The sequence below is a fragment of the Suillus paluster genome, assembly GCF_016628075.1.
Source record: "Suillus paluster strain FC165 chromosome Unknown EDB91scaffold_151, whole genome shotgun sequence".
Taxonomy (NCBI): Eukaryota; Fungi; Basidiomycota; class Agaricomycetes; order Boletales; family Suillaceae; genus Suillus; species Suillus paluster.
The window spans coordinates 9,818-23,276 of record NW_024537711.1 but is presented as its reverse complement, the minus strand read 5'-3'; the positions used below and the strand labels follow the sequence as shown (position 1 = coordinate 23,276).

General features: G+C 46.9%; 1 protein-coding gene across 1 annotated transcript; it reads right to left on the bottom strand.

The window, feature by feature from the left end:
* Positions 1-10,861: 10,861 nt before the first annotated feature.
* On the bottom strand, positions 10,862-12,429 carry EDB91DRAFT_1255687 (uncharacterized protein; the record flags this gene model as incomplete). Its single annotated transcript, XM_041324023.1, has 8 exons — positions 10,862-10,982; positions 11,037-11,089; positions 11,243-11,434; positions 11,481-11,619; positions 11,670-11,860; positions 11,917-12,025; positions 12,085-12,213; positions 12,275-12,429. 8 exons carry the CDS (start codon positions 12,427-12,429, stop codon positions 10,862-10,864), a joined length of 1,089 nt encoding a protein of 362 aa, XP_041169988.1.
* Positions 12,430-13,459: the final 1,030 nt, after the last annotated feature.

Sequence of the window (13,459 nt, the reverse complement as noted above, 5' to 3'; positions counted from 1 at the left end):
TTGTGAATGAACCTACAACTCTTCGCCGGCATGCAGAAGCAAATTTTGTGGTATGTGTTCATTATCACAGTGAATATAAACTGACAAGTACTATCACATAGGGAAAATACCGAACTTGGGCCAAAACAAATGGATTTGAATCGATGCTGCCCAGTGATGTCAAGGATCGCAAGGAGAAAGCTGTGCGTGCTCAACAGGCCATCAACTCACATTTAACCGAATGGAAGCTTGCAGAGCGGGTGGTCCCATACTCTGACAAGCTATTCAAGACAGTGGCTATTGAGTGGCTTATAGCAATGGAACAGGTGTGTTTGTAATGTGAGTACCTAGTTTTCCCATCTGCATAAATTGAGATAACATACCCATAGATTATATTCTTATCAGGTACTATACTAGTTACATCAAGTCCTTTACTTGAGACTGAGATATTATATTCTTATCAGCTCCTCCCGTTCGTGTTTGTTCAGCTTCAATAACTACAGGTTATGAGCCCTGTCTCGACCATGGATACCACACTCCCCAGTAACACCTCTGTGCTCTTCAACATCCCCAAGCTAGCTGAAGATGGCTTGAACTGGATAACCTACAAGGAAAGAACATTGATGGCCATAGGTGCCCAAGGTTTGATGTGTTATACTGATGGTCAAGCCACGAAACCAATCCCATTTAAAGTCAACGCGAAGATGAGCACCGTTATGAAGCCTGATGGCTCGACACCTACGCCTATGGAGATCAACAAGTTAGACAAGAGGATTGACGAGTTTTTCCAAAAAGACTCACTCATTAAGCAGCACATATTCAGCACTATTACCGATCACATGCTCCTCCACGTTCAGAAGCTCGAGGACACCTCAAAGATCTGGGCTGAAATATGTGACATTCATGAGGGTAAAACCAAACTCATTCAAATTGACCTGCATCGTTGATTGCAAGAAATGAGGTGTGAGGAGAATGGTGACGTAAAGGCTCACTTTAGCGAGATGCTTCAGCTCCACAAATCGCTGGCAGGCATGGGTGCTGCCATCGAGGACAGAGACTTCTATGTGATCCTACTAGGATCCCTCCCAGAATCATACTGACCTCTACTTTCATCCATAAACGCAGCCGCCAAAGTTATGCAAACACCTCTCAGCCCATTGTGGGGAACGTCCCCACTGTAGGCCCATATCCCATATAATTCCCATGCCTTCCCACCATTTTCCCACATGTTCCACTACCATCCCGCTACCCATCTGCATCTTCCCCGAGCCGTCTGCTACATGGAACCAAGCAGAACCCAGCAGAACCCAGTGGAACCCAGTGGAACAATCGTGTACTATACACATCAGATCCCTTTAGTCTTTGGAACATCCTCCTCCATCCTGTCCTTGTCCTTCCATCCTCGCTGGTGAGTACTAGTTATGTTCCCCGTGTCACTAACATGTTCCTATCTCATTTCCCATGTGTTACGGTACTTATACGGATCCTTCCGCTACTCGGGACCGATTCCTTATCTCACAGCCTCACCCGGTTGTAGCATAGCGCACTTCGGAACCCCTTCCTATATAGGTAGCAATAGATGGGATCTTAGTTTTTTTTACCTTCTGATAGACTCAACTCCACTTCCACTTACAGAGTACTTCCCAGTACTCCACTCACTGTCTAAAATATCTTCCTGAATCTATTCCTGATCACATTGCATCATTCCCGCCCCCATGAGTTCCGCTCGAAATGCCCGACATTGGATCCAACAACTTGGAGCAAGTACCAGACACAAGCCTGGTCCGACTTTGCCCAATCATCCTCCTGCAGGCTTGTAGTTTCTTTTCCCTCCGCTTGTTCCCCATTAGTTCTGTTTGTTCCCTGTTTGTTCTGTTTGTTCCGCATTAGTTCCATTAGTTCCGCTTGTTGCGCATTAGTTCTGCTCGTCGCACGCTGAGTTCTGCTCATTGGGAACCCTCCGCATCTTTGTGTTCCCAGTCCTAGTAAGGACCGGAACCCTTCGGGTCGCTATACAGAGTCTAGTCTTTGTTTCCTCGCACTTATTTGAGGACTCGCTACCCAGTAGCAATCCCCTCGGGACAAGTATAAGCCTTGCACCCTTGTTAGACTTCTGAATTACCCAGAGTCTATTTTCCTTACCCACACCATCCAAACTCATTAACGTAGTATCCAAAGAGTACGAGCATAGGCTCCTCACAGATCGATGTGGCTCAAAGAAAGGCAGTAGCTCAGCCCTAATGGTGAAGGGAGGTTCAGGAAAGGGCCACAAGCCTGGCAGACCACCCCAAGCCAATGCAGCTGTGACCTGTTTTAACTGTGATAGAAGAGCGCACAATAAGAGCGACTATTGGAGGCCAGGAGGAGGAAAGGAAGGCCAAGGGCCAAATCAGTGTCAGAAGAAGGGTCCACACTCACCAAAGGAAGGCACAAATGCCACAGCATCCACTCCAGAGTCTGAAACAAACTATGCCTTTGCAATGTCAGACCTCGCTGGTATAGCTGGGCAGATGAACATACCAGTTGAACAATGCGGGGCCATTATAGATTCAGGCACTACCTCCCATTTCTTTCCTGACCGCTCAAAGTTCCTCAATTTCATGCCCATAGAGCCTCAAGATGTGCATATGGCTGACAGATTGGCTGTTAGTGCAATCGGGAAAGGTGATGTCCAGTTAGACTTACCAAATGGAAAGGGCCAAATGTCTGTTACTCTTCGTAACGCACTATATGCACCCAAGATGGCCTTCATGCTAATATCCACCCATCATATAACAGCGGGCAGCCTCACCGTTCACTTTGAGGACAAGGTCTGTAAGATCATGTCCTGGGGACCTGACTGCATTGTAATAGCCACCATTCCCCAAGTTGAAGGGCTATACAGTGTCGCTGCATGTTCTAAGCACTATGCCAACCTAGCTACAGTCAAGCTCACCGTCCATGACCTTCACAAGACCCTTGGTCATATCTCACAGGCGGCTGTCAAGCACGCCATTGACAAGGGACTTGTCTGCGGCCTCGACCTCAACCTCGATGCCTCCTCAAAGGATGAATTCTGTGATGCATGTGTAAAGGCAAAGTCATCGCATCGCTCGTTTCCAAAGGAATCCAAGAGACGAGCCAAGACTTACCATGAAGTTATCCATAGCGACCTCTAGGGACCAGCACAGACAGTCAGTCTGGCTGGGTCAAGGTACTATATGAGTTTTACCAATGACTACTTGAGGGAGATGGCTGTAATATTCTTGAAACAGAAGAGTGAAGCCCTGGATGCATTTTGCCAGTATGAAGCCAAGCTCACGACACAGCATGATGGTCGCTGAATCAAGACACTTCAGTCTGATAGGGGTGGTGAGTACTTGAGTGCAGAATTTGATGCGCACCTGAAGGATCGTGGCATCGCTCGCAAGCTGACCATGCACAACTCTCCCCAACAGAATGGAGTGGCAGAGAGGCTCGACCGCCCTCTGGTCGAACATGCCCGCGCGATGCTGATTGCATGGGACCTACCCAAGTTTCTGTGGGCGGAGGCAATTAACTATGCAGTATGGTTGAAGAATCACTTACTGTCTAGCGCCATCCCAGGTCACACCCCATTTGAGTTAGTCAATGACCGCGTCCCAGACCTATTGCAGGCCCGAGAATTTGGCTGCCCTGTCTTTGTACACCTGGAGCATACGGGCAAGCTTGAGGCACGCGCAGAAGAAGCACTCTTTGTGGGTATAGATGCTGAAAGCAAGGGTTATCGAGTGTATTGGCAGTTGAGGCGGAAGGTGTCAGTCGAGAGGAATGTGACATTTGCACCAACTGGGGTTATAGTAGGCGAAGTTGCCCAAAATGAGGGGGAGTCATTATCTGTTAGCACTAACCAACCTGCTCAGAATAGTACCAGCACACCTAGCATTCTGGTCACTCCACCACTCCAACCTCCCACTAACCCAATCAGACTGTCCACCAACTCCGAACACCACCTGCACTGAGAACTACTTGAGTCCAACCCCCACCAGGGTACTATGCAATGCTAAATGAAGGTGAAAGGGCAAGTCTAGCGGCCGAATCTGTTTTTGACCCATCAGAGTCAGATCTTGCAGATGAAGAGGTGATCACTCACTGGCAGCAGTATGCTCTGGCAGCTGCAGAAGCAGAACTGACCCTAGCACAAGCATTGAACGGACCAGATGCAGTAGAATGGTAGGAAGCAATTGACTATGAAATTAGTCAACTCAAGAAGCTTGGAACCTAGGAAGTTGCTGACAAACCATTGGGCGCTAATATTATTCCCTGCCACTATGTCCTAGTGACTAAGCGCAGCCCAGATGGCCAGAAGTTAAAGCTGCAAGCTAGACTCGTTGTGAATGGCCAGCATCAGCAGTATGGGCACAATTACTTTGAGACCTTTGCACCGACCTCCAACATGTCTACAATCAGAGCCATTCTCACCATGGCCGCCCAGCAGGACTGGGAGATACATCAAGTAGACATCAAGAGTGCTTACCTCTATGCAGAGATTAAGGAAACCATTTAGATGAGGGCACCTCCTGGATACTTGAAGAAGGGAGATGAAGGGAAGGTGTTGAGGCTGTTGAGAAGTCTGCCCAGGTTGAAGCAAGCCGGATTCAAGTGGTCAGAGGAATTAGCTGGAGCATTTATGAAGATGGGGTTCTCCCAGTTGCAAGTGGACCAGGCGGTTTACTTCAAGCGATCGCAGGAAGAGCATACAGTCATCACTGTGTCCATGGACAACATGGCTGTAACGTTGAGGGACATGGTATTAGGTGCTTTAAGGCACAGATACGGGAGTATTTTGAAATCACTGACCTAGGTGAACTTCATTGGTTGCTTGGCCTCAAAGTAATGAGAGACCGCATGACTCAAACCATCACCTTGTCCCAAATGCCTATATCAACATGATAGTCGAACACTTCCATCTCACCAACGCCAAGAATGCCCAAACTCCAATGGATGTTGGAACTATCCTATCCGACTCTCAATCCCCCGCGACTTACATGCAGCTCGAAGACATGTGCAATGTACTGTATCAACAGGCGATAGGATCACTAATGTATGCAGCCACCAGCACGTGACCCGATATTGCATTCTCCATCGCGACGCTCTTGCAATCCATGTGAAACCCCAGTAGAGTCCATTGGGAGGCTGCCAAGCATGACATTCGCTACCTCAAAGGTACTTCTGACTGTCATATACCAGATCCAGGCTCCTCCAATACCACCTGTGAACATCCCCACCCCTGGTCCAACTCCCTGTTTTCCCATCTGCTCCATCCCTCCTTCTTCAACAATGCACAAAGTGCATCTCAGCAGGACAAGCCCTGCTACCTCCACCTGACCCCATTCTGCTCCTCTGACACTCCCCCTATGTCCTCCAACACTATACCCCTTCCATCCAACCCTATCTGGGGTTCCGCTCCTCCACCCTATCGGTCTGCCTGATCCTATTCCTACTCCCTCCACTTTTCTGACCCGCTCAGTTCCCGTTCCCCCGTTCCCCCGTTCCCCCGTTCCCCCGTTCCCCCGTTCCCCCGTTCCCCCGTTCCCCCGTTCCCCCGTTCCCCCGTTCCCCCGTTCCCCCGTTCCCCCGTTCCCCCCGTTCCCCCGTTCCCCCGTTCCCCCGTTCCCCGTTCCCCCGTTCCCCCGTTCCCCCGTTCCCCCGTTCCCCCGTTCCCCCGTTCCCTGCTCTTCCGACTCCCTGCACATCGGCCGCCTTTACATCCGTCCCCTCTGTTCTGCCCTGCTTTGGACTTCGTCCAAGCAGTTCCTTCCACTCCGCTTCTACTGTTGGTTCCGACCACAGTAACCTTCAACCTCTCTCCTGTTGGGCGGAACAACCCCCGCCCGACTTTCCCATGCTCACCTAGTCGTCCGTCAGTCCTCCTTTGGAGGACCCCCATTCCAATGTCCTGTCGGAACTCATGGAACTTGTGTTGGACTATATTCCAAAATTAGGGGCACATACATACTTGGGTAAGGGGCACAGCACACGAGCTGAAGCCAAGCCCCTCAGAATCTGCCTTACCCCTGAGCACGGTCTTAACACTGACCTCGGACTTACCTTAGGCGCTACAGATGCAGGGATAGAAGTGTATGTTGACACTGACTGGGCATCTCAGCCCCATCGCCACTCTATGTCAGGCTATATCATGTTGTTAAATGGTGGTCCAGTAGCATGGAGTGCTCGTAAGCAACCTCTAATCACGCTCTTGATGGCTGAAGCCAAGTACATTGCTTTAACGACTGTCGCAAGAGAGATCCTATACCTGCAGCTACTGATTGAAGAGTTGTACGACTCACCCCCTACCCCAGTATACTACAAAAACCAGGCTGCCATAGTGCTCACTTCTAACAACAAGTTTCAATCCTGTACCAAGCATATTGATCTTTGATACCACTTCATCCGCGCTCACGTCAAGAATGGCACATTCACACTTACATACTGCCCCACCAATGACAATCTCACAGACACTTTCACCAAAGCTCTACCACAGCCACGACTTCAGAAGTTACACAGGCTAATGAGCTTGGATTGCGCTTGAGGGGGAGTGTTGGATTCAGGAATGAAAGAGCAAGAGATAGTAAAGTGAGACAGTATGAGTGCAACCTGAGAATGCGAAGAATGATGCATTGACGTTGGCCAAGAATACTAATATTGAACTGTCAATTCCTAGCTATGGTATATTTCATTATCGCTACGCTACTTACTATAAACCTATGAGTTTCCGTTAGAACATCTCAGTCCTTTACTCAAGACTGAGATGTGAGTACCTAGTTTTCCCATCTGCGTAAATCGAGCTAACATACCCATAGATTATATTCTTATTGTTAGGTACCGTGCCGACTCAGGAAGCAGAGGGGTCGGGGCTTGGCTTCAGCTCTTGCGCTGCACCCTTAGCCGAGTACATGCCCCGAATTTGGAGCGGGTCCGATGTTGTCCGACGATAGGATGAGTGGACCGCTTAGGTCCACCTTGAGGGTCGGGAGGTGAGAGCTACTAGCGGAGGTTCCTACTTGGAGCAGAGCAGATGGAGGATAATGGGGAGGGTGGAGAGGAGCAGGGGGAATACTTGATAGGAGCAGAGGAGGTAGAGGATAATGTGGAGGGCAGAAAGGAGCAGGGGGAATACTTGATAGGGGTGGAGAAGTAGAGAGAATACTTAGAGCACGGATCTAAGTCGGAGCAGAGGGTCGGAGGTGACAACAAGGTGAAACTTGTGTCCAGAGGAGGCAAGGTCCTACTGATAATTCTCACAAGTAGTAACTGCAAGAAGACAAGTAAAATTAAGACTGGGGAAAATATCTAAGTACAGGATATGTTATATACTTCTATGTATGAGGCAGTGATCAGGATAACTATGTTGTAAAGCTATGTACCAAGGATATAGTTTGTAAGTACTTTACACAGGCGAAGACATAAGTCGGAGCAGATATTGATATGTACGTGTCGGATCAGTGATGGAGCGGTGATAGGAATTACCGGTGATCTGGAAGTAAGGGTCTATGTACCGAAGGGGAAAGTATATATCTATAAGGGGAAAGAGGTTCCAGTTGAATGGAGACGTTATGGAAGGGGACCGGTTGGGCGATCGAGCGGAAGCGTAAGGGCGGATGCGGACAATGATTGGACAGAGCAGAGGATGGATGGAGCGGAGGGGGTTGGAAAGTGGAGTGGATATTAATATCGGAGCAGTCAGATCAGGTATATGACATAAACTATATCACCTCCCGCACCTCATCAGTAAACCACAATGGTCTGTACAGAGCTGTACAGTTCACCAGAGCCACAGCTTGGTCCCACTGTCACAGACAGGCCCATCTCTGTACAGCTCTGTACAGAGCTTCCCAGAGCTCCACAGTAGCCCTCTAGTCACACAGAACCTTCCCAAACATATTAGAAATCGCTTTTTTCATTTTTATATCAACTCAAGTCAAACATGTAAAATTAAATTTAAACAAATGGATTGCAAAAGAAGCAACTACTCTACTGGACTCATCAATACAAACAGCGAGTAAGGATGTGAGATAATCAAAGTGCAAGAGTGCGAGAGAATGGGTTGTCATCATAGTTGTAGTCATTTGTCATTGTCATGTTGTTGTCGTGTCGTGTCATTGAGTCACCGTCGTTGTCGTGATAGCGCTGTCATAAAGACAAGTTGTTAGTAATGTATATATAAATGAAAATGAGAAAATGCACCTATTGTGCGCACCTCAAACAAACAAGCGCAAACACAAAACAAGCATGAAAATACTAGTAAGTAATGTACATACATACATACATACATACATACATAAAAAAAAACACCTTCGAGTGGCAAGAAAGATGGGCAAGAGACGGGGCATGATGGGGCACGAGAGACGGGCAAGAGAGATGGGTGAGAGATGGGGCAAGAAGACAGGCGAGAGATGGGGCATGAGAGATGGGCGAGATGGGGCATGAGAGACGGGCGAGAGACAGGGAGAGAGATCACACAGGGTGAGAGAGATCACACAGGGCGAGAGAGATGGGGCGAGAGATGGGGCATGAGAGACAGGCAAGAAACGGGGCACGGGAACATGAGAGATGGGGCGAGAGACAGGGCATACGAGCATGAGAGACAGCACAAGAGGAGAGGGCACGAGGCTCATCAGTGCTGGGGAACAGATCAACTAAGGTTGAAGTAGTTAGTGCTGAGTCTGCCGACTGTGCCGAGAGAGTGGGAGAGGGTGGTTAAGGTAAATATAAGCAAGCAGTAATAAGAAAATAAAGAAAATAAAAGACTTACTTGAAGGATGGCAGTGGTGCAGGTAGAAGTTCAGAGTTGAAGTGTAGAACAAAGACTTCTGAAATTTTCGACAAGTTGAACAATGACTTACATCAGCATTGCCGAGTTCCATCAGTGAACTGGTGGGAATGTGAGAAGGACATATATTACAATATATAGTAGACAATCACCAACATCAGTATAATTCTGCTACCGGCCGTTGCATTGTGATGCTTGACTTTATAAAGGAAAGCGGAGATTTGAATTCGCATGCACAGGTTTGCAACTTGCTAAAGGCTCATGGATCACCTAAACTCAAGATCGAGAGGTAGTTGGTGCAAAATCTGATGTTCGATCTGAATGAGTCATGCCTACCACTTGTGGAACTAGGTTCACAATTTTTAAGATCAGAGCAGAAGTTGGTACCTTGTAAAGACCGACAATTTGTCCACAGATCGAGCTTGAACCAAATGATATGCTGGTTTGGTTCATTGGTCCGAGCGCTTTGAATTTATAATGTAGTTCTGTTGGGTATCATTGACTACTCCATACAAAACTGCTGTAACTTCTTGTGGAAGCAATAATTTGTGCGTCAATTGAGCAAGAACCAAATCAAATGCTACATCGAACCTTTAGCCTATCTGCTCTGAATAGGCAGTGTTGGTCGGGTGGTGATTGATGGCTATTCCATACAAATTTGTTTTAGCTTTGCGTCGGCGGTACATTTTCATGACATAGACAGTAGGCTAGAGACTTGAGAGCAGTGGCTCATGGTTCACCTTGGCACTCAATTTACCATTTGATAGGTGTCCTATCCATTGTGCCATTGTCCATAAAATGGTGTGTCTTTATACCCTACTTCAATGATTGTTGATGCGCCCATAGACAAGGAGAATATCCCGGCTAGCCTATATACCATTAGCAGGCTTATGATTTCAATGTGTTTTACGATTACTGTCATCTTGCAGTCCTACACTTAATTGCTGTCCCCTCGTGTTGTTGGTAAAGTTGACCGTTTCTGGCCCCCTACATTAGTAATTATTTATCTGTCTATTTGGAAAGTCTCTGTTTGCATTTGTCGATCCCAACAATTATGCTATTGCTGGGCAATACTAGGCATTTATGTAAACCTCCTGAAACTGAAGAGAAGACCACAGAAAGCCTGCGGATAAAGATAGTGTCCTGAATACCCCATGTGCCATGTGCGGTACTGTGATTTCAGAATGTATTTACAATTGTGTCCATTTGTCACCTGTCCCAAGAAGTCACAGCTGTGCATGAATACTGTGGAGTTATGACCTAGTAACTTGACTCAGAAATTGACAGCCAAGGGTCATCCCTCGCCATGGTACTTCGCCTACTATTCAACAGCTGTCATATATATTTGGCTCATGCCATCAATGTAATCTATACATGTGTGTCGCTTCAACTTTAAAAGCCATCTTTTTCATATGTCTAATGTTCGTCAACTGTATATTGGTTTGGATGTGTGTGAAGAAGTTATATCTTTGCACAGCATCTGAGCTTTGTTCAAACAGGCAGGTGGCAATTAATTTGTATCATGCCTCGAGTCTCAAGATGATACTCTCTGAATAGCTAACAGCTGGCGGTGATTACCACTTATGACTGTGTCCCAAGAAGTTGGAGCTGTTTGCAGACCATGTGTCATCGTAGCAATGTACCTTGACTTCAAATTTGGCAGTGGAGGGTCATGTATCAACCTCAGTACCCAGCTTACAATTTGACTGCCCTCGGACGTATTGTGCCATGCATCATGTTCTAGTTGTAGCTGTGCACAGAATTCAGTGATGTTCATGGTTGCACTGCACTCCCCGGATCCAGTTTATCCAACACAAGCACGCAGATTCATGAACTGGAGCTTGAATCACACTGTTAGCATGAATGATCAAGAATACTCATGGTTGCGCTGCACTCCCTGATTTAGCTTAACCAACACAAGCATGCATATTCATACCATCTGACACAGCAAGCTTATGAATCCCCAGATTGGACTCGGAGAGCACTCTGAAGGTAGTAGCTCAATATTATTCATTTATTTTACACCAAGCAGATTAGCATCAAGCTGGACATTAATATGGAAGTGATAGTAAACTATACGATGAGGGATCTCTAGGCCGAGTCAAAGGCCGCATCATCGCATTGTGCCCTCTGCATTGCGAGGGCATTGACAGACATTCTGGCCTTTGCCACATCACTGATGTCGTTACGGTGGCTCCGTCCAAAAACCTTCCTAAACAGCAGAGTTCAGGTGATGTTTATTGAGAGAAATACATGACACACCTACTCCACCACTTGAGAAGCTTGTTGACCCTGCACTGTGCATCTCGACCAGGGGGCCTTTCAAAGAAGTCAACAATAGTACACCAGAATTGAACATAGTCAAAATTGCCATCAACAGACCATCATGATGTAACCAAAGAAAGTGAGAATCGAACCTGCCAGAATGGTTATCATACATCATCACTGACCTCGCCAGATACTATGACCTACTAGGCACATGATGTATGCGATTGAGCGAGGAGTGACCTTTTTCATATTGATGATCTGCACTATGTGTTTTTTGACCTTAGCTCCGTTGAAAGACTTCCTGGCGCGTCTGTTGTTCTGGATGATATCTGCTCCATCCCCATCACCTTCAACGTCCTTTGCTGAGGAAGGTGACGTGAACACGGCTTTATATCCCTGCCTAAAAGTGAGATTACAACCAGGCTATACTAGTGAAACAGACCTGAATGAGTATTTTGCCTTTGAACAAACCCTCCTCAAGATCATCCGGATTGGCAGTATACCCATCATACAGGTAGGCCGGAAAGGAGAGATCCATCACAATATAGCCCTCTGAGCAATCTCGAATGCCTGCCCGGACCCTGGTGAGCAGTGAGCATTTTTTTCTCGGCATTCCAAGAGCACTACTTACACTGGGTTGTTCCAATCTAGTTTGGCAGGGCAAAGCAGCCTGCCGCATGCATCATTGGAGAATCCACAGGTATGTTTGTCATTGGAGTCGACTGGTGAATCTGGCTTGAATTCCCGATTGACCCATTCAGAAACAAGAGCCTTGAGCTTCGAGGTATTGTCACCTCGAGCACTGTCAGCCCCCTGCCAAAGCTATAAGAAAAAGACTCAGCAATGAAGAACCAATCACTGACGTATGTAAAACCAACCATTTTCAACATCTGCGTGTATTCATTGTGCTCCATCTCTGACCCATTCCTGTAAAGCCATGGTAAGGTGGTTGAGAGGGTGACATACCCTATTTGTAGCTGATCTTGGCTACATAATCAAGCTCATGGTTAATGCTCACAAACCAACTTCAAAGTCGAAAGACTCACTCAATAGTATGGTCTTCATTGCCACCTTCATATCTTCGATCGATTTCAGCAACGAGGTCCTCAATGTTATCGAATAGAGCAACAATGCACTTGATTGCCCTTCCCTGAGCCGCATAATAGTTTGCTTGCCTAAAACATACAGTCAGAAAAGTAAATGATAGAGCAGTACGTGTGATCACAGCGGTCATACTTTTCTTTGACCACACGCCCCAACTCGAGAGCCTCTAGCTTCTCCTCCAACTGGGCAATTCTTTGTCTCTGGCGAGCCTGCACAGATGCTGCCTGTACTGCAGACTGTTGGCTGTGCGCGTTGGTTGTAGATGTTTCGCGATGCTTGCTCTGCATGCCTTTGACGTTGCCATTTCTCGGTGTCCAGTGGGATGTCCTCAGCGTGCACCATAGAGACAAGGGGAAAGGAAAAAAATGAGCTGGTATAGAGAAGGGCATTGCACAGCAAAGGGAAGGATGGAAAGCACGACTTGGGGACAAGGGATGATACTAATCACCTTGTACCTTATATACCCGTTGGCTAACCGTGCAAAAAGCATATTCCTATTCAGGACAACGTTGAAAATATGGTGATGAAGTCGCTTGAGCAAATGCCTGTTTACGAAAATACTAACATTAGATATAAGGAACAAAGTCAAAAACAGAATGCTTGATATTCTCCTAGTATATTAAGCTCGTATAGCCCTGTGAGATTGGATGATGTAATCCTGTCGGGTAGCTGCCTCAGTGTGATCGACTCAGACTCAGAGGGGGTTCGTGTACTCATCTTCGTTGGTCGGGTCAATAACGGGCAGTCTGATGCCCAGTAAGGATAGTCATCCTGAATAGATCAACAGGTATCCTCGAATCATCCTGCATTCTCATATATTCCGCAAACCAGGCCTTGAGCTCTTCCAGACACTGCAAATTTGTCAATTTCACATACATCAATATTCAACAGATAGTACATATGCAGAGTCCCCAGCAACAACCGCCTCCTTCTGCCTCAGTACCCGACATTGTTTCAGCATCTGGCAAGGGAGAATGTTGTTCGCTCGGACTGGCACCTAGACTGATATGATAGCGAGTGCAACTTGAAGGATGATTTAGCTTGTTTTTCAAGTTGATGCGTAGCATAGTCACTAAGACCGGGCAAAGACATGGTGTCCCCAATTTATGACAGTTCTTAGTTTCTTGTTCAAAGGCTCAGAGGATGGTGACTCCGAGTTTCATGGTCTTGATTTTTCTTTTCTCTCTGGATGCCTAAAGGAATGACACCTTGTCTGGTCTGCACGTCAAAGGCTTTAGGATTCAATAAGTACAAACAACCATTGCGAAGCTCACTTCTATTTGTGATGATTATATATCATTTGAGTACATATAACGC